General features: G+C 37.7%; 1 protein-coding gene across 1 annotated transcript; it reads left to right on the plus strand.

The window, feature by feature from the left end:
- The first annotated feature begins 11,099 nt into the window (after positions 1 to 11,099).
- LOC306660011 (olfactory receptor 13A1-like) lies at positions 11,100 to 12,250 on the plus strand. Its single transcript, XM_079138067.1, has one exon. It carries the CDS (start codon positions 11,106 to 11,108, stop codon positions 12,090 to 12,092), a length of 987 nt encoding a protein of 328 aa, XP_078994193.1. The 5' UTR covers positions 11,100 to 11,105; the 3' UTR covers positions 12,093 to 12,250.
- Positions 12,251 to 22,944: the final 10,694 nt, after the last annotated feature.

The raw sequence follows: 22,944 nt of genomic DNA on the forward strand, positions 1-22,944 counted from the left end.
GTAAACCTGTCTCTTCCATCCAGTAGAATGTCTGCATGGGTGGGCTCGGAATTCTGCTGTCCTTTGATTGGCTGATGGAAGAGTGTGGCTGGGTTTAATCCCACAAACTTGTGAGAGGTCTACATTTGTCTGACTTCCGAGGGTTCTAATTTACAGTGATACAAAACTTCCTAGGAGAAGAAAAATGCTCCTAGTTTTTAGACTTACAGAAAATGAAAAATCTTTTCTTTTCTTTCTAATTTACTATGATCATAGTGCAAATACTTTAAATCACACCTAGAATTTAGGTGCATGTGCCTAAGCAGTGTTAGGCAGGAAGAGTGGAGTCCCAGCATTTGGAGAAATGTCAGCCTGAAGAATTGCTTTAGGGTGACCATTGATCCCTAAGAAATCTTACCGTCTTACCTCAACTGCTTCCGTTGGAGACACTTCAACTTTATAAGAAAATTTGTTTCTGATTGTAATGTAACTGTTACTTCTCTTTTCCCTTTTCTTCTTACTGAGACTCAAGGTTAAACAGAATTTTAGGATCAGAACTTTGCCTTGAATGTAAACATCCAAGTACAACTGATGTGTGGTGTATGCACCCTAGACAAAATTGCCCCAAGATTTTCTAAACCCTTGACTTTGTTCTGGGACTTTGAGGATATGAACTACTTTATTGGCCTGAGTTGAGACAAACTGATGTGATTCAGGGGGTAACAGGAACATTGTAGCATGGTTTTCCTCAAATTGCTTCTGAATAAAACTGAGTAGACAAAATTCTTCTCTGTGCCCTGTGCTTTTAAAAAAACTGTCCTGAAAAATCTATAGTCTTTATCATGATAAGAGAAGCAAGATGGGAATGTTAAACTGTGTCTCTCTTACTGAATAAACATACTGTTGGCTGTTTTAGGCAGAAGCTGAGAGAAGTGTTGGATATTTGATTTCAATAGGACAAGTTGTCTTTCATTTTTGAACCTATATTGTCATTATTGTTTACCAGAAGCACATTAATTTGGGGTATGAAATTCAATAATTTGATGAATTGTGACTGACTGTGGCTTTGGCATGTACATTGTTTAGGACAAGGGCTAATCGCTCCTGATAGAATTCTGAGCCCCCCATTTACAGGTTGAAGTCCTCAGGGGTCTTAAAGTCTTTCACATAAACATGACTTTGAAAACTGTTAGCAAGGATTCCATTACTAATATGTTACTAGTAGTTTTTTTCAACATGCCCGAAGGAGTATTGGAGTAATGTTCACTTAGTTTCTTAAAATTTTTACATTTTCTACATTGCACAATGAATTTCAAAAAGGAAGAAATACTTGGAAAGTACTGAGATTTTAAGAGAAACAAATAGAAATATGACAAAACAGAAAAATTAGATTTGATCTATATTCTTAGAAAGCTGGTCACACAGTTAAACAGATATCAGATCCCACAATACTGAGTATGCAAAGAAAAGACATAAAGAGTATTGCATTTCACTCATGGAAAAGTGGTGCTGGAGATGCTCAGAGAGGAAGTATGAGTGTGAAACGGTCCTGATCTGGAAGGAGGAAGATCTGAGTTCAATCCAGAGTCTTTCAGAAGCTCTCAGCCCATTTGAGCCCTAATTTCATTCCAAGTTTGATGACAAAAAAACAACCTACAGATGCTGCCAAAATTTAATGAGATAACTGAAGAAAATGATAAAAAGTGCTATTAATACATTACTATTGTTGTGATCACTGAAGGCAGAGTGGCTAAGGCAGCCTCAGTGCCACAGCCCTCGGTGCCCTCTGGCTCAGAGTGCCTGCAGTGGCTGGCTGGGAAGGTAAGAGGCAAAGTGTGTGGCACCACACAGAGAGGAGCTATGGTCAGCTGAGGACTTGGCTCTCCAAACAAGATCTAGTGAGGAGAAGCAGCTGCAGTGTATACATGAGAAAGTTTTCCAGTAACTGCTGAAGCCAAAAGTAGATCTATGTCATTGGGCAGATGAATGACACCATCTCCACTCAGGAAGGTCCAAATGGGCATGTTCCCCAACATAGATGGGTGGTCAGCCTTTCATCCTGAATGCTCTCCTGGCTCCCCAAAGCCCACCACCTTCTTCCAGGCCTGACAGTTTTTTCCCTCTTCTCCCGAAAGGTTCATTTTAGTCTTTAGATGACCCTTCTCTGCTCTGCTCATCTTGTTGTTTCAAGTCCTACATGAGCAGCAGGCAATTCTCTCTAAGCTATCTTGCTGCAGGCAGAGCATCCCTAGCTGCCTGAATTACTGTTTTGCTTAGTGTCTGCTTCCTAGCAACAATGTGTGTCCTTTTCTCCAAAGGACCTAACACCTAGACTGTACTTTTTATAGGTTCTTTTCTACGAACTGGCTCTTATTGCTGCCCCCCTATTCCCACTAACTTCTTTAACTGAGACAGAAATGAGCTCTTGCTTTCCTCTAATGTTACCTCTTGAACTTCTCCTGTGACAATGCAGACAAACTTGTGACCCTCCACGCATTCCATAGGGCAGCACCTCCTGCAAACCAGCTGGTTGGTGAAAATGTTTAAAAGATAGCACGCCACAATCAAGTGGGGTTTATCCCAGGGATGCAAAGTTGGTTCACATCCAAAAATCAATAAATATAATTCACCATAACAACAGACTTAAAACTTATGAGTCATACGATTATTTCAATAGATGCAGAAAAAGCATTTGATAAAATACAGCACCCCTTCATGCTGAAAACACTAAAAATAGGGATAGTAGGAACATTGCTCAACATTGTAAAGACTATCTATGCTTAGGTCATGAACAATATCATTCTAAATGTTTAAAAACTGAGCCATTCCCCCTAAAAACTGGAACAAGGCAGGGATGTCCTCTTTCTCCACTTCTATTCAACATCATCCTTGAAACTCTGACCCAAGCAACTAGACCAGACCAAAGAAATTAAAGGGATATGAATAGGAAAAGAAGAACGCAAACTATCCCTATATTCCAATGATTCTATATTTAGAGGAGATGGGAAATTACATCAGAAACTTTCTGGGACTCATTAATGAATTCAGTAAAGTAGCAGGATATAATATCGATGCTCATAAATCTAATGCATTTTTATTCATAAGGGATGAATCCTCTGAAAGAGAAAACTACCACCCATTCAAAATAGCATTTAAAAAAAATAATAAAATACTTGGGAATCAATCTAACATAAGGGGTGAAGGATCTCTAAAATCAGAACAACAGAACCCTAAATAAAGAAATTAAAGAAAACAGTAGAGGATGGAAATATCTCCCATGTACTTGGATAGGCAGAATTAATATTGTCAAAATGGCCATACAACCAAAAGTCCTATACAGATTAAATGCAATTCCAATGAAAATTTCAATGACATACCTCATAGAAATAGAGCAAAAAAATCATGAAATTCATTTGGAAAAATAAGAGACCCAGAAAAACTAAAGCAATGCTTAGCAAGAAGAGTGAAGCAGGGAGTATCACAATACCAGAACTTCAACTATACAACAGAGTCATAGTAAAAAAAAAAAAAAAAAAAAAAAAAAAAAGGCACGATACTGGCACCAAAATAGGTGGGTAGATCAATGGTACAAAACAGAGGATACACAGATAAACCAAGATAAATACTTTTTTCTCATACTAGACATAGTTGCCAAAAACATACAAGGGAGAAAACAAAGCCTGTTCAAACATGGTGCTGAGAAAACTGGAAATCCATATGCAGGAGAATGGAACTAAACTCCTTTCTCTCACCCAGCACAAAACTCAAATCAAAATGGATCAAGAATCTTGGAATCTGACCAGAGACTGTGCATCTCACAGAAGAAAAAGTAGGTCCAAATCTTAATCATGTCAGTTTAGGATCAGACTTCCTTAACATGACTCCCAAAGCACAAGAAATAGAATCAGGAACCAATAACTGGGATAGATTTAAACTAAAAAGCTTTTCCTCAGCAATGGAAACTATCAGCAATGTGGAGAGAGAGCCTACAGAGTGGGAGAAAATCTTTGGCACTCACACTTCAGATAGAGCACTAATCTCCAGAATCTACATAAAGAACAGAAAAAAACTTTATAGCAAGAAAACAAATAACCAAAGCAACAAATACATTAAATAAATGAGCAGACACTTCACAGAAGATCCACAAGAATTAATAGATATATGAAAAAATGTTCCAACATCTCTATAAATACAAGAAATGGAAATCAAAACTACCATAAGATTTCATCTCCACCCCAATTAGAATGGTGATTATTGAGAATACAAGCAACATAGGGTTGGCGAGGATGGGGGGAAAAAGGTACACTCATACACTGCTGGTGGGGTTGCAAATTAGTGCAGCCACTCTGGAAAGCAATATGGAGATTCCTTAGAAATCTGGGAATGGAACCACCATTTGACTCAGCTATCCCACTCCTTGGCCTATACCCAAAGGACTTAAAATCAGCATACTACAGTGATGCAGCCACATCAATGTTCATTGCTGCTCAATTCACCATAGCCAGATTGTGGAACGAAACTAGATGCCCTTCAGTTTATGAATGAATAAAGAAAATGTGGTATATATACATAATGGAAGATTAGTCATAAAGAAGAATAAAATTATGGCATTTGCAGGCAAATGGGTGAAGTTGGAGAATATCATGCTACGTGAGATAAGCCATCCCAAAAAACCAAAGGACAAATGACCTCTCTGCTAAGTGGATCATGATACATAATGGGAGGTAGGAGGGAGGCAAGAATGGAGGAAGGATGGATTGTATAGAGAAAAAAAAAGGAGTAGGATGATTCAGGAGAAGGAAAAATAACAATGATACAAACATCATTACCCTATGTACATGTATTATTACACAAATGGTATGACTCTACTTCAAGTACAACCAGAGAAACAAGTTGAATCCCATTTGTTTACAAGGAATCAAAATAAAGTATTAAAAAATAAGAATTCTTACATTCATTTCTTTGCTTTTTCTCTCTTACTAGAGGTGTTGATCATTTGTTAACCATCTACTCCTTTCACCTTCTCTTCACTTTCCCCTTCCTTACACTATAACTATATAATAATTCACCCTTCCGTTTTTAAATCTCACTTATTAAGAATAGCATTTAAAATTCACTTTTATATCGAGGTCTTTTTTTCCCATTCCTATAACTCTAATTTCCTCTTCCATGATTTAGTAATTACTTGTTTTTTGGAAAATTTTATCTTCCCTTTTTCCTGTACATATATCTTCCCAATTTGGCTACATCTACCAGCCTCCCTTGCAGCTGAGGCAACATAAGTACAATTTTTGCCAATCAAATGTGGACAGAAGTTCTGTGTGTACATCTGCCTCACATGCATAAAATAAATTTCTTTTCTTGAGTTTTCTTCTTTAATAAGGTGAAATGTAGAGCTTATGGCAACTTCATTATGACAAAACTAACAACAACCTACAAGATCAAGAATATTGACTTGGAAGGAATTTGGGGTCTTGAATGACTTAAAGGATCAAGGCTACCTCATGGATATGGAAATTTTCCCATGACTCATGAGCACTTTAGATGGTTGGATGAGAGAAAAAAATTTTAGACACTACCTATTTGGGTCTCTTTGTAATTACAGTTTGGCCTTTAACCTAATTAATTTGTACTCATTTATTCCAGAATGGCAACATATTGTTAGCATCTCAGGAAGAAAATCCCTTGCTTACATTTCTTTTATCTTATTGAAAAAAAAGAGATATTTTGTATGGATTTCACAACAAAAAAGGTAGAATTTTTCTTTATAATTATTTCTACTAATGTCCCATCTACAATGACAACTACATAGTTTCTAAAATGGATTCATATACAGCAATCTACTCCAAATAAAAATCATGAAATAGGTATTATTAATGTAATTCTATCAACTGAAAACAACTGGAATACAAGAGATCATAAGACTTAAACAAATTCATACAGTTATTAAATGACCAGAGTCATACCTCAAAGCCATTGGTGGAGTAATTAGTTTAGCTCTTGTTCCTAGGATATGATCTTGGAAAATTAAACTATGGCTATTAATAACAAACCCACTTTACTTTTCAGTCATTCAAATCAACCAGAGAATCCACAATGTTGTGTTAAATTATGTGTTAAGTACTAGTTATGTTTCAGCACGTTCCTAAAATGATAGATAATAGGTATTTATCCTTTTCTCTACTTGCTAGCAAAAAAAATATATATATATATATACATGTATATGTATGTATGCTTTTGCACATGCGTGTGTGAAAACATTGACCAGCTCTTTTCATGTATTACATACTGTGATAATGATATGTCTTTTTGTTATATACGTAGTTCTTTAGAGTTTAAGAGACTCACAAAATCACAGAACCATTACTTTTCAAGATGAATTTTGACCCTGAGTATGTAAAGATTCTGAAGCCCATGGTGCCACCAAAGCTTGGTGGGGACTCCTGAATGTGACAGAGGCTTAGCAGGGAGAGTGCTCATTTTCCTCAGGGAATCAGGGATGGTGTGATTGAGGAGATGAAGTTGATCTGGGGGGATTTGCACACAGAGAGAAGATATAGGGATAGGGGAAGGGAAGAAGGCAGGAGGTAAAGGAGCTGAGCTGAGTGAGGTCCAGCAGGGGGCAGCTCTGTGAGCAGAAGTGGGTTTTTGCCCACAAGCTCAGGGGTGGTTGCTGCATCCCTTCATTTCCATGGAAGGCAGTCAGGAATCTAGCTTCTGGTCCATCACTCTCTCCTAAATCCCTTGGTGTGAACACATTTTCCTGAGCACAAGAGCCCTGCTGTGGTTACTCTGAGCTGGGACAATTGTGGTCCTGTGTCTCCCCACAGAAGCTTACACCCTTTTGCCCCACATTGGATCAAAGCTTCAACTGGCCTTTGGGTGAACACGCATGTCAGCCAAGTTCCCACAAATAGGGACTTAAAATTTAATTGCTCCTTCAGGGTCTACTTAGAGTATTGGTTGTGAACATCTGTCCCAAGTGACTCCCACAGACAGGGAGAGATGTTGCTAAAGATAAGTCCAAATTCCGTGACAAGATCAGCTTAAATATGGGAAGGAAGCTGTATCTGTCTAGACTGTGTCACAGGTTGTACACACTGACACCTCCATGGTGGTTGACAGAGAGAGGAAAGCCATACACAAGATCTATTAGCTCCACAAAGGTGAAATAAATTTTTTGAGATAGTTGTGAATATTCTGAGTTGGGTTCATTCTATTTGGTGTTATAAAAATAGGAAACGTTCTACTTGTAACACTGTCTGCTTAGAATGGGCCTTTAACTGTAAGTAGACCTGCTGGTTTTATTTTGGTAACCTAGAGCCAGGAATATTTGAATATTTTCGGTGGCTATTCCTCTGATAAGGGAAACAACGTGAACAAATGGGATGCTAAAACTGACTGAGAATTTAGGGTTTCGAATCCATAGCTCAACTCTAAGAATAGTCATATAAATTCTTAATTGCTATTTCTTTTTCTTAGTCCTTTTTTTTTATATTTCGAGAGTTGTTAATAGAGAGGCAATTGACAAATTACACAACAAATAATGTTGGACTGAAATGCCAAACCTAGGGATTAGATACTAGCTTTGTCCCAAATACTCTGTATGACCAGGGTTAAGTCACTTAGATTCACATTGACTTTTTAATAACCAGGTTGACAATGTCATTTTCAAAATATCTTTCAGATCTATTGATTCATGTTTGAAATTTTGTCCTATTTTGAGTTTGTTTTCTGTTCTCAGAATATATTTACATTTAGAAATATCTATCTTATTTAAAATGAAAAGACATTGGATTTTACATGGTATTTGTGGAATTCCTTGCATCCCTTAAGAGATAAAGATAATGAAGAAGTCAAAGTTTCCTTTATTAATTAAGTACCTAGTAACAGTAAGAATTCTACAGTTCTGCATATGGAGCTATGGAAAATAAATTGGAACCTAGATAAAATTCCATGAAAAGTAAATTGCAGTCCATGTAATTCAATCTATGTTTAGGAAAACCTCAATAAAATGAACATTTGAACTTCAGAGATTATCAGTGCATCTATTGATTTTCTATAGTGATGGAAATATTCTATGATATACTTTTATTTTCTAGAAAAATTGACCACCAAAATGTTTCATAAAAATTGAAAATAACCACTATTTTAATATCCTATTGACTTGACTATGGGCATCATTGTGTTGTTTGACTGAACAGGTGTGTATTACTGTTTGATTGTTATTGATTGCTATCTAAATTCTTTTCTTTCCCTTCAGATCCTTAGTAACAATTGGTGATGCTTGATGAGAAAAAATGCCAATGTCAATTGAACCTCCTGGGAGAAAAATCTTTGTTATTTTCAGAAGAAGGAATGACTGGCTGAGGTCCAGCAGAGACTTCATGGTCATCCTCATGGAAGGAACTTTGGTGTCCTGACACTTTGACCTCACTATTGACCAGTTGGAGGAGGTGAACATCTACCTAGCCTGGAAATCACAGTGAGTGGATGGCTAGCTGAGGGTTATTTTGCTTCCTGAATGTGAAGAAAGTAGGTTGTCATACCTAACACCTGTTGAAATCCTTCATTTATGTAGCAGATCCATTTAGACTTTTTTCCCTGCACTCACTCTACAACTGAGTTAAGAGAAAACACTGGGTTGAAGTTTCCTGTGTATCATAGGCTTTCTTGGTGCCTAGTGATGGCATGTGGCAGGCCTGACCCACGACTGCTCTCTAAGTGTTGGGTTGGATGCATTTTCCTCCTCCAGACTCGACTTCAGCACTACAGCTCTGGTGTGTCTGTCACATGTGATGTGGGACTGGGGGAGTCGGGTGCTTGATACCCTGGGGGGATATTAGTGGGAAGTGGAGAAGCATGAGTGGGGTCAAGCCAAGTCTTCCTTTGTAACCTAACTCAGCTGTTCAGCCTCACAGTGGTCCCTGGTGATGAGCAGGAATCAACCCCTAGATCTTCAGCAAGGATCGAATAAAGTTAGTTCTTTCTCTACATCCCTAAGTCAAACTGGGCATGAGTAAGTATTCAGGGTTGTTTGTGTTTGTTTAGCCAAACAAAAATGAAATCATCTAAAACACATTGTGTTTATTTTTACTCACAAAATGCTTGAGCTGTCCTGATACATTGCTCCAGGGAAGACACACGAACAGAACTTTGGTGTTTTCATTATTTGTTCCAGATCATAATAAGTTTATGTTTTCTATTTAAAAAACAAACAAACAGTTTTCACCTTATTAAGAAGAGATGTAACCTAAACCATAGGTCAATATTTCTATAAACCTTAATATTTTAGTGGTGAAAGTATTTCTTGAAGTTGGAACAAAATTGGAATTCTGAATTTAAAAAAATGAAAATAATCTTAACTGTTTTGGTGAGTGGAGTTGAAAAAGAGAAAGCAGACGTGGTACCATGCTAATTTTATCTTAACTCTTAGTGTGCGCTGTCTTAAGAATAGAAATCATGCTGCTTTCATTCATACTGGATGGTTCTTCAGCATTATTTCAACATACATGTTTGAAGGCCAGGCATGGGGCTGGGGTCCATGAAAGCTGTCCAGAGACAGATGGGGCACGTCCATCAACCTGTGAGAGATAGGTGGGTCCTTGACCAAGCAGTCCCAAGGACTGGAGGCAAGTCAGTGTATAATTCTGCGAGGATGTGAGGAGTCTCAAGAGAACTGATGGAAGACTTAAATGAAACACCTGCATTTTACCAGGCTCATTCATAAGAAAATAGGAAATACCAGCTAACAAAATCAAGGAAACTCAATCGTAGTCCATTCCTATGGCTCAAACTCTGGTCTATCACTCTCTAGATTTATGTGTGTGTGTGTGTGTGTGTGTGTGTGTGTGTGTTTACAATAATCACTTTAATAGCATTCTTGCAAAAAGTAAATATGATATAGATTTTTTAATATAGAGACAAATGAAATCCCATTGTGCTGTTTTTCCACTGGTTTTTGTTTTATCTTTTTTTTTTTTTAAACTATATATTGGGGAGTGAATCCACAGAGGCTCAACCATTGAACCACATCCCCAACCCATTTATAAAATTGTATTTAGAGACAGGGTCTCACTGAGTTACTTAGTGTCTCGTTACAGTGCTAACACTAGCTTTGAACTCGCAATCCTCCTACCTCACCCTCCGGAATTACTGGGATTACAGGCAAGAGCTACCATGCCTGACTCACTGGTTATAAAAGTATCAATGAAACACTTCCAAAGTATCTTCTCTTATAACTGCCCTGTATTATATGGTATCAATATATCATAATAAACTTGCCCTTTAGAGTACAGATTACTTTCAAATTTTCAATCATAAATAATGCTATCTGACAGTTTGAAGATGTTTTAAATTATTTCCCTAGGATAAGATTCCTCAAAGGAAAATTTTGTTTCAAATGGAAGATGTAGTTTGTATGTTACTAATGACATATAGTTTTCTTTTTTATTCTGACTTCATAATTGGAATTATATTTTTATTTCCTCATTTTTTACTGGTGCACTATAATTGTACATATTGATGTGATTGCTTGTTACACATTCATACATGCACTCAATATAACAATATCACTTGACCAAGATGACTTCCAAGCTTTTCCTCCCTCTCTCCCCACCTCCCACCCTCCGTCCCTTTCCTCTACTGATCTCTCGTTGATTTTTAGGGGATCCACCCCCATTGTTGTTTTCCTTTTCCTCCTTGGCTTCTGCGTTTGAGAGAAAACATTCAACTTTAACCTTTGAGTAAAATGATGGTCTCTAGTTCTATCCATTTTCCTGCAAATGCCATCATTTCATTTGAAAGACTTTCATCTGGCACCCACACATGCTAGTCAATATCTTCCTTTTCTGACTTTATCAAATGATGGATGATAAGAGTTGGATCATTACTTTAATTTGCATTTCTTTGACATTGAATGATGCTTCACAGGTTAAATTGGCCCCATCTGAACATTTTATAAACTGGATGCTCATGCCCATTGCCTATGTAATATTGATATGTTTATCATAATACATCCTAGTATCTATGCATATTATACATGCCATGTTGTTAGGTTTCATTGAAACATGATCATAGTGGTGTTAAGATACCTCTCATTTCTCTCTCTTTAGTCCTGAAATCACATGAAACTGTGGGTGAAGATTCTCCTGATAGTCCCAGAACACCCTCTCCACCCAGGGACCATGAGTAACCAGACAATGGTAACAGAGTTTATCCTGCAGGGCTTCTCAGAGCACCCAGAACACCATGTGCTCTTATTCAGTTGTTTTCTCTCCCTCTACTCAGTGGCCCTCACAGGGAACATCCTCATCATCTTGGCCATCTCCTTCAACCCTGGGCTCCATACCCCCATGTACTTTTTCCTGTTCAACTTGGCTACTATGGACATTATCTGTACCTCCTCCATCATGCCCAAGGCACTGGAGGGTCTGGTGTCAGAGAAGAGCTTCATATCCTATGGGGGCTGCATGGCACAGCTCTATTTCCTCACATGGTCTGCATCCTCAGAGCTGCTGCTCCTCACTGTCATGGCCTATGACCGGTACGCAGCCATCTGCCACCCACTGCATTACAGCACCATGATGAGCAAGGCATTCTGCAGCTTGCTGGCCACCGGAGTGTGGGTGCTCTGTGCCTCCAACACAGCCATCCACACAGGGCTGATGCTGCGTTTGAATTTCTGTGGCCCTAATGTCATTACCCATTTCTTCTGTGAGGTTCCTCCTCTGCTGCTTCTCTCCTGCAGCTCCACCTTTGTGAACAGTGTCATGATTGTCCTGGCTGATGCCTTTTATGGCATACTAAACTTCCTCATGACCCTCGTGTCCTATGGGTTCATCATTTCTAGCATCCTGAAGATGAGGACTTCAGAGGGGAAACAGAAAGCCTTCTCCACCTGTTCCTCCCACCTCATTGTGGTGTGCATGTATTACACCTCTGTCTTCTATGCCTACATAAGCCCTGTCTCCAGCTACAGTGCAGAGAAGAGCAAGGTGGCTGGTGTGCTATACACTATGTTGAGTCCTACCCTCAACCCTCTCATCTATACTTTGAGAAACAAGGAGGTGAAAGCAGCTCTTGCCAAGTTCTTCCCCTTCTTCAGATGTTAATTTGTGTTTTCAGCAGCTCTTCTTCTTAGAGACTGCAGTTTTAGTGGGAATTCACCTTCCTGTGGGTGGTCTGAGGAGCAAGTTTCTGGAATGCATGTAAATAAGCCTATCTCTTCCATCCCAGTACAATATCTGCATGAACAGACTCAGGATTCTGTTGTCCTTAGAATGTCTGATGGAAGACTGTGGCTGGGTTTCAGCCCACAAACTTTGAGGGGTCTCATGGTCTGACTACAAGGTGCTTAGTTTACAGGGATACAAATCTTCCTAGGAGAAGAAAAGTGCTTCTAGTATTTTAGACTTACAGAGTATGAAAACCTTTTCTTTTCTTTCAAATGTACTATGCTCAGTGTGTAAATTGTTAAATCGCACCTAGAATTTAGGTGCATGTACCTAATCAGAGTTAGGCAGGATGAGTGGAGTCCACAGCATTTGTAGAACTGTCAGACTGAAGAATTGCTTTAGGGTGACCACTGATCCCTAAGAAATTTTCTACTATCCTACCTCAGCTGCTTCCCCTGGAGACCCTTCAACTTCATAAAGACAATTTGTTTTTTACTGTAATGTGAACTGTTGCTACTCTTTTCCCTTTTCTTCTTACTGAGACTCAAGGCAAAACAGATTTTTAAGATCAGGGGATATAGTTCAGTTGGTACAGTTCTTGTTCAATGCCCAGCATTGAAAAAAAAAAAAATCAGAACTTTGCCTTGAACGTATACATTCCAAGTGTAACAACTGATGTGTGGTTTATGCTCCTAGAAACAATTGCCCCAAGATTTCTCAACCCTTGACTTTGTTCTTGGACCTTGAGATATATATGTCTACTTCATTGGCCTGGAGTTGAGACAACTGATATGATTCAACAGTAGCAGGAACATTGAAACATTGTTTTCCTCAAATTGCTTCTGAATAAACTGAGTGGACAAATTCTCTGTGCCCTGTGCTATTAAAAAAACTGTCCTGAAAAATCTATAGTCTTTATCATGATAAGAGAAGCAAGGTGGGAATGTTAAGCTGTGTCTCTCTTACTGAAAAAAACATACTGTTGGCTGTTTTAGGCAGAAGCTGAGAGAAGTGTTGGGTATTTGATTTCGAATGGACACGTTGTCTTTGATTTTTCAACCAGTATTGTCATTATTGTTTATCAGAAGCACATTAATTTGGGGTATGAAATTCAATAATTTGATGAGTTGTGATGGACTGTGGCTTTGGCATGTACATTGTTTAGGACAAGGGCTAATCTCTCCTGATAGAATTCTGAGCCCCCATTTACATGTTGAAGTCTTCAGGGGTCTTAAAGTCTTTCCACTAACCATGACTTTGAAAACTGTTAGCAAGGATTCCATTACTAATATGTTACTAATAGTTTTTCAACATGCCCCAAGGAGTATTTGTAGTGTTGTTCAACTTCATTTCTTATAAATTTTACATTTTCTACATTACAAAATCTTTTAAAATGTAAGAAGTACTTGGAAGTGTACTGAGAGTTTAAGAGAAACAAATAGAAATATGACAAAACAGAAATATGAAATTTGATCTATATTCTTAGAAAGTTGGTCACACAGTTAAACAGATATCAGAACCCACAATACTGAGTATGCAAAGAAAAGACATAAAAAGTATTGCATTTCACTCATGGAAAAATGGTGCTGTAGATGCTCAGAGAGGAAGTATGAGTGTAGAAAGAGTCCTGATCTGGAAGGAGGAAAATCTGAGTTCAAATCCAGAGTCTTTCAGAAGCTCTCAGCCCATTTGAGCCCTAATTTCCTTCTAAGTTTTATGACAAAAAACAACCTACTGATGCTACCAAAATTTAATGAGATAATTGAATAAAATGATACAAAGTGCTATTAAGACATTACTGTTGTTGTGATCATTGAAGGTAAAATGGCTATGGCAGCCTCAGTGCCACAGCCTCAGTCCCCTCTGGCTCAGAGTGCCTGCAGTGGCTGGCTGGGAAGTAAGAAGCAAGGTGTGTGGCACCACACAGATAGGGGCTGTGGACAGCTGAGGACTTGGCTCTCCAAACGTGATGCAGTGAGGAGAAGCAGCTAGGGTGTGTACATGAGAAAGCGTTCCAGTAACTGCTGATGCCAAAAGTAGATCTATGTCATTGGGCAGATGAATGACACCATCTCCACTCAGGAAGGTCCAAATGGGCATGTTCTCCAACATAGATGGGTGGTTAGCCTTTCATCCTGAATGCTCCCCTGGCTCCCCAAAGCACACCTTCTTCCAAGCCCTACAGTTTTTTTTCCCTCTTCTCCAGAAAGGTTCATTTTAGTCTTTAGATGACCCTTCTCTGCTCTGCTCATCTTGTTGTTTCAAGTCCTACATGAGCAGCATGAGCAGCAGGCAATTCTCTCTAAGCCTTCTTGCTGCAGGCAGAGCATCCCTAGCTGCTGAGTTACTATTTTGCTTAGTATCTGCTTCCTAGCAACATGTGTGTCCTTTTCCTCCAAAGGACCTAACAACTAAGACTTTGTTCTTTTTACAGCTTCTTTTCTAGGAACTGACTCTGATTGCTGCCCCCTCCTCCCACAAACTTTCTTAACTGAGACAGAAATGAGCTCTTGCTTTCCTATAATGTTACCTCTTTTAACTTCTCCTGTGACAATGCAGACAAACTCATGACCTACATGCATTCCACACGCAGCACCTCCTGTCACCAGCTAACTGGTGACATTATATTATCGAGTCTTTAAAAGACACGTAAAGGAGGTGATAGAACTTCCTTTCCACCCATATCTACACTTTTTGCCTTTGATAACACATTTGAGTCAAGGAAAGCACATCCTTTCTTGGAAAGAATCCCCAACCCCCACTCTTCTTTTGGTCTTCCTCACTTCAGTGAACGCCTCTAAGTGGTGGAAACAAGATTGGTTTGCCAGCGCCAGCAACCACATAGTGATGGGTCTGGCTGATGCAGACAGGATATGGGTCTGCAGTGTACCCAGCTACCCCTCTCTAAGCATGCAATGAGAAAATGTCCTTATGCTGGCTCCATGTCATATTCAAGAATCAAAGTGTGACTAGGAAAGTACCCTACCACTGAGCTACATCCCCCAACTCTGTCTTTTTTGTTGTTATTTATATATATATATGACAGTACAGTATATTTTGACATATGTGTACATGGAGTATAATCTCCATTTCTCGTGGTTGTACCTGCTGCAGTGTTTCACTGGGCATGTATTTGTAAATGAACATAAGAAAGTTATGTCCAATTCATTGTATTGTCTTTCTTATTCTCATCTCTCTGCCCTTCCATTCAGTCTCCTTGTCAAATCCAATGAGCTTCCATTCTTCCCACCCCTCCCACCTCATTGTGCGTTAGTGTCCACATATCAGAGAACATTCAGTCTTTGGTTTTTTGGAACTGGCTTACTTCACTTGTCTGATAAGTCTCCTCTTCCATCCATTTATCAGCAAAGGCCACAATTTGAGTCTTCTTGATGATTGAGTAACATTCCATTGTGTGTGTATATATATATATATATATATATATATATATATATATATAAACACGTGTGTAAAACTGTGGGTTGGATCTCCAGCACCACAAAAACAAACAAACAAACAACAACAAATGAAACCTCATTTGAAGTCTTTGAAAATTTTGTTTTTAGAATGAACTTCTTTACAAGTCAGATCAGTATATTATGACATTGTAATTGTTACTATTTGAAAAAATAAAATATCAGCACTCCTAAAAAAAGTGTGACTAGGTGTTTATTTGTCCTATTTTGGAATGAGCAAGGCTCATACCTTAGGCAGACTTAGGCAGTTCACTATGTGTCAGAGTCTGAACTTTTTGGTACTGAGGTATGTGTTCTCATATTCTGTCTTTCCCCCCTTAAAGACTTACTCGGACTATGAGAGATGAATCAGAAGAATGAGACATACAAGAATGCTTCTTTTTTCTGAATTTGAATCAACAGATGTGATTAGACAGTACGATGAAAGTTTGTTTTATAAAATGGAACTTTCATCTATATCCATTCTATTGGACAGTGGAAAAAAATCGTAGTCCACCTTCCACTTACCTGTTCTCGATACTAACTCAGCTGCTCACCAGAATTTTATGTGGATCTGCCTGTCAGTGGAATACCACATCTACCTGCTTCCCCCTGTGCTGGGTTGCTACCTGAGCTAGTTCAGGTTTGAGAGTCTTGGTTTCCTTGTGTGGCAACTGTGCTCATTATAAACCATTTCTCTCTCCAAACTCACCTCTGAGCCTGGGATTCTGCAAACCATATTTCTTCTTTTCAGATGTATTGCTATTAGTCTCTTGAAGGAGACTGGAACTCTGAAGGAGGGGGCAGGAACTCACTCTTTTCCCCTTGCTTCCTGCTTCTGTCAGCATCACCCTGAAGATGGATCTTTAAATTTGCAGCAGTGGTTGGATCTACCGATAGTTCTTGGTTGCAGTTTTCACATTTGCAGGAAAAGCCTCACTGGGCCTCTCAGAGATACCAACATGTGGTCACCAATTTTACTACTCAGAGACCTGAATTCCAGGTCAGTGGGGCCTCTCCTCCAAGTCTACAGCTGAACCACCCTCTGAGAAGCATTCATTCCTCAGAAGTGGAGTCCCAGCTTTGCAGAGTCTTTTCATGCCACATGCAGAGGTCTCTGACCCAGCTTATGGGAGGCCATTCTCTAGGCTTCTAGTGACCTCTTTGTCCCTCAGTCCTAGGAGATAGAGTGGCCTTCCACAATTACTGTCATTGCATCACTTTCATGGTTCCCTTATGTCCTAATAGACAACCCAAATGTTTATATCAAACATTTGAATGTAAAATTTGTTGGTTAAATTTTTCTAATTTAACATATAAATTCTCTCTGTTAAAATAGGTGACATGGTATCTGTTTTCCAGCCTGAACAATGACTGATGCAGCTCTTCCTTACTGAGTCATTGGTTCATGCTGCTGCTGCACTTCAGATCACATGTGAGTGTGATCAGGCTCTGGGGATTCAAGCCTCTTCCACCTATTTCTGCCATAGATATGACAATCGCCTGAACTGTGCTTGTCAGGGCCCAGATCTCATTCTATCCCATAACAGAGTTTGTAAGCGCTTCTGAGGTACTTGAATTGTATCACCATAAGAGTTAGCATGTTCTTTCAGGCCTTCTCTCCCACATTTCCCAGATCCTTTCTTTTTTTAATTAATGCATAGTAATTGTGCAGAATGCTGAATCTCATTGTGGCATCTTGGTACATACAAATAATTTGATCAATGTCGCTCCCCCAAGGCTCCACAAACCCTCTCCTCCTCCCTCCTCCTCATGCTTCTCTTCCACCCTACTGGTCTCCTTTCTACTTTCATGGTGTCTTTTTAATTCTCTCCTTCTTTTTCCACTAACTTCCACATAAGAGAAAACTGGTATGTGTGTTTCTGACTCTGACTTATTTTGCTTAATATGATGCTCTCCAGTTTCATCCATTTTCCTGTGGGTGACATAATTTCATTCTTCATTATGACTGAAAAAAGCTTTATGACAATAAATATATATACATATATATATATATATATATAGTCTTTATCAATTCACTTGTTGATGGATGCTGAGACTAGTCCTATAACTTAGCTATTGTGAATTGTGCTGCAATAAGTGTGTATGGATGTACCTCTAAAGTATGCTGTCTTTAATTCTCTTGGATAAATACCAAAGAGTGATATGGCTCTATCATATGATAGTTCCATTTTTGTTGTTTTGAGGAGACTCCATACTGACTTCCATAACAACACACTCATTTACATTCCAACCAATAGTGTGTAAGTATTCTTTTTTCCTTACCTCCTCACCACCATTTATTATTATATTTGTCATAATTACCATTCTGACTGGAGTGAGATCAAAATCTCAGTGTACTTTTGATTTGTATTTCCCTAATGGCTCAAAGATGTGGAAAATTTTTTTCATATAATTCTTAATCATTTGTATTTTTTCTTTTGAGAACTAACATGGTATTCATTTGCCATTTCTTAAATGGGGTACTTGTTTTATTGGTGTTGGGTTTTTTTAGTTCTGTATATATCCTGGATGTCAATCTTCTGTTGGAAGAGTATCTGGTGAAGATTGTATCCCATTCTGAAGGCTCTTCACACTGTTAATGATTTCCTTTGCTATACAGAAGCTTTTTAACTTAAAATACTCCATGTGTTGATTCTTGTTATCATTTCTTGATCTATCAGAATCCTATTCAGGAAGTAATTTTCTATGTCTATCTGTGGACGTATTTCCTGTATATATTCTAACACTTGCAAAGTTTCTGGTCTTATGCCTAAAATTTTAGTCCTTTTTGAGTTGACTTTTATAGAGGTCAAGAAGTAGGAGTTTCGTTTCATTCTTCCATAAATAGATATCTAATTCTCCCAGCATCATTTGTTCGAGTGTTTTTTTCTCCAATGTATCTTTTTTACACCTTTGTCAAAAATCAGATGATGGTAGTTTAGTGTGGTTTTCTGTGGTCTACATGTCTCTTTCTATGCCAGTACCATTCTGCTTTTGTTATTATTGCTCTGTAGTATAATTTGAAATCAGGCATTGTGATGAACACTTTATTCTCTTTGGTCAGGATTTCTTTGATTATTTTGGGTCATTTGTTCTTCATCTGCAATTTTAGGATTATTTTTTAGTGCTATGAAGAATATCCATTGGGACAGTTTTTTGAATTTCTTTTTTATGTTTATTTTTCATCTTTACTTCTTTTTTTATTGTACACAAATGGGGTACAACTTGTTTCTCTGGTTGTACATGAAGTAGAGGCATACCATTTGTGTAATCATACATTTACATAGGGTAATGATGTTTGTATCATTCTGTTATTTTTCCTTCCCCCACCCCTCCCACCCTTCTTTTTCCTTTATATAGTCCATCCTTCCTCCATTCTTGCCTCCCATCCACCCCCCATTATGTATCATCATCCCTTTATCAGTGAGATCATTCGTCCTTTGGTTTTTTGAGATTGGCTTATCTCACTTAGCATGATATTCTCCAACTTCATCCATTTGCCTGAAAATGCCATAATTTTATTCTTCTTTATGACTGACTAATATTCTATTGTGTATATATACCACAGTTTCTTTATTCATTCATAAACTGAAAGGCATCTAGGTTGGTTCCACAATCTGGCTATTGTGAATTGAGCAGCTATGAACACTGAAGTGGCTGCATCACTGTAATATCCTGATTTTAAGTCCGTTGGGTATAGGCCAAGGAGTGAGATATCTGGGTTAAATGGTGGTTCCATTCTAAGTTTTCTCAGGAATCTCCATATTGCTTTCCAGAGTGGCTGCACTAATTTGCAACCCCACCAGCAACATACAAGTGTACCTTTTTCCCTACATCCTTGCCAACACTTATTGTTGCTTGTGTTCTTGATAATCGCCATTCTAATTGGGGTGAGATGGAATTTTAGGGTAGTTTTGATTTGCATTTCTCGTATTTCTAGAGATGTTGAATATTTTTTCATATATCTGTTGATTGCTTGTACATCTTCTTCTGTGACGTGTCTGTTCCTTTCCTTAGCCCATTTGTTGATTGGGTTATTTGTATTCTTGGTGTAAAGTTTTTGAGTTCTTTATAGATTCTGGAAATTAGTGCTCTATCTGAAGTGTGAGTGCCAAAGATTTTCTCCCATTCTGTAGGCTCTCTCTTCACATTGCTCATAGTGTCCTTTGCTGAGAAAAAGCTTTTTAGTTTGAATCTATCTCAATTATTGATTCCTGCTTTTATTTCTTGTGCTATGGGAGTCATGTTAAGGAAGTCTGATCCTAAGCCTACATGATGAAGATTTGGACCAACTTTTTCTTCTATAAGGTGCAGGGTCTCTGGTCTGAATCCAGGGTCCTTGATCCATTTTGAGTTGAGTTTTGTGCAGGGTGAGAGATAGAGATTTAGTTTCATTTTGCTGCATATGGTTTTCCAGTTTTCCCAGCACCATCTGTTGAACAGGCTGTCTTTTCCCCATTTTATGTTTTTGGCACCTATTATGAGAAAACTGTATTTATTTGGGTTTGTCTCTGTGTTCTCTATTCTGTACCATTGATCTACCTGTCTATTTTGGTGCCAATACCATGCCGTTACTATTGCTCTGTAGTATAGTTGAAATTCTGGTATTGTGATACCCCCTGCTTCACTCTTCCTGCTAAGGATTGCTTTAGCTACTCTGGGTCTCTTATTTTTCCAAATGAATTTCATGATTGTTTGTTCTGTTTCTATGAAGTATGTCATTGGAATTTTAATTGGAATTGCATTGAATTTGTGTAGCACTTTTGGTAGAATGACTGTTTTGACAATATTAATTCTGCCTATCCAAGAACATGGGAGATCTTTCCATCTTCTTAGGTTTTGTTTCATTTCTTTCTTTAGTGTTCTGCAGTTCTTATTGTAGTGGTCTTTCACCTCTTTAGTTAGATTGATTCCCAAGTATTACTATTAAAAAGATAGTGCACCACGATCAAGTGGGTTTTATCCCAGGGATGCAAGGTTTGTTCAACATTCAATAAATGTAACTCTACAGATGATGGGCTGTAGAGAATAAATTCACTTTTATTTCAGTGTAAAAGAAAGAGTAGGAGAAAATACAGTAAAACATGTTACAGTGTATTATCTAATTATCATTACAATTTTTCATTAAAAATTTGAGATGAAATTTGTATTTGTATATTCACATGCAATTGTACAGTGATCCCATGTTCCCTTTCTCTAGTTTCCTCAAATAGTAACATCTTGTAAAAATACAGTACCATGTCACATTAATATGAGTCCGGATACTGAACATCTTCATTACTATTACTCTTCAATGTTTCCCTTTTATAACCACACCCATTTTTCTTTCCATATTTTTTCATACTCTATCAGATTCCCTGTATTTTTATATACATTGTGTTTCAACACACAGATTTTTAGTTTATTCAATCAGTCTTTGTAATAGGTGTAGCTAGACATTCACCTTCAGTATAATTATGTAATTTTTGGTGCTTTAGGGCTTAGGCTGCCATTTTTTCCCTCTTTACTATTTTTCTGTTTTTAATTTCTCTGTTTTCTTTTGTTTCTAGATTTCCATTTTGATTTATCTATAAGGTTTTTGAGTGTATCACTTTATATAGCAAGTTTAGTGATTTTTCTTTAGATACTATTTATTTGTTTTAGAGAACTTCCTTTGGCCATTCTTTTTGGAAAGTCATGCTAGTGACAAATTCTTACTTTTCATTTATCTGAGAATGTCTTAATTTATATTTTAATTAATTTAATTTATACTTAATTCCTGGAGAATATTTTCACTTAATATATGCTTCTGGACACAGAATTCTATGTATTGACAGTTCTTTCTTCAGCAATTGAAAAATATTGTGACATTTCTTTCTGAATTCCATGCTTTTTGATGAGAAATCAATCATCATTTGAATTTCTTTTCCACTTAGGTAATATGTTGTTTCCCTTTTGCACAATTAAAATATTTTTGTCTTTGATTATCAAAAGTTTGACTGCATTTTGTCTTGGTTAGGATACTTCAGTTTTGTCCTATTTGGGATTCATCTATCTCCTAGAATGGGTCAGTTAAGTGATATGCAAAATTTGGGAACATCTCTGCCCTCTTTCTCCTCTTTTCCAGACTCCAGGCCCACATAAATAGTAGACATTTTGTCCCAAAGATCCATGAGACTCTATTTACTTTTTGTTTGCATCTTCTCTTTCTTTTGCTGAGATGGGGTGGTTTCCATTGTTCTATCTTTTAGTTCATTTATTTCTCCATTTCCTCCATTCTATTATTAAACTTAGCAATTTTTAAAATTTTCATTTATGAGATTTTTCAGTTCCAAAATTTTAAATTGATTCTTCTTTATTTCTTCTACTGGTTGACTGAAACTATTTGTTTACTAAGACTTTCTATTTAAAAAAATTGTTTCAGTATATTTGTAATTCAGTAGGGCATTTTTATGATGGCTGCTTTGAATTCTTGCATATAATTCTAATCACTCTATCATTGTGATATTGGTATTTATTGATTGTCTTTTTCAATTAAAGTTGAGATCTTCCTATTTGTTGGTATGACAAATGATTTTCAACTGAAAATGGACATTTGGGGTATTATGAGACTCTGACTCTTATTTAAACTTCATGCTTTATCTGACTTTCTATGATATTGCTTTGGTAGATTAAGGGAGAGTTTCACTTCATTACTGCTGTGTGGGAGTCCAGTTCTCCACACTTGGCCTTTTGTCCTCATCTTAGCAATAGTTTGGGACTTCATAAGCCTTGTGGAGACTAGATATACTCCACTTTTAAAGATTTTCATAGAGAACCATTTAGACAATTATTATATTTGGTTCACATTATTTATATATATAATGATGAGAGAGTAACTATGAATAGTAATAGTAATTTTCTTTTTACAACATGCCTACTAGGGATCTTACAGGAACATTGGTCTCTGGATGTTTTTGTTCCATCTTCTCCTAATGATGTCTGTTGTGTCTTGGCACTGCCCACTGTTCCTAGTGGATCCTGACCAGTGTCAAGAGATATATACAGTATGTTAGGGCAAAATCCTATCACTGTCATTTCTGTTCCCAGTGGTGTAGGTATTCTCCCTAGTCTGGAGAATGCCCTGGAATGCATTTTAGAAAAACACTATCTATGTATAAGGGGCCAATTTGAATATGAATCTGTTGTCTCCAAGCTGTCCTTGAGTATTTACATGCCCAAATGTAGGATTTCCTGCTAGGTCTGATGTAAGAGCAGGAACAGAATGGGAGGCTGGGGACACTGAGGATGCAAGGAGGGTATGAAAGCTGTTAGATTTCCAAATGAACTCACTCTCAAGTTCCAGCAGAACC

Source organism: Sciurus vulgaris (genome assembly GCF_902686455.1).
Source record: "Sciurus vulgaris genome assembly, chromosome: 4".
Classification (NCBI taxonomy): Eukaryota; Metazoa; Chordata; class Mammalia; order Rodentia; family Sciuridae; genus Sciurus; species Sciurus vulgaris.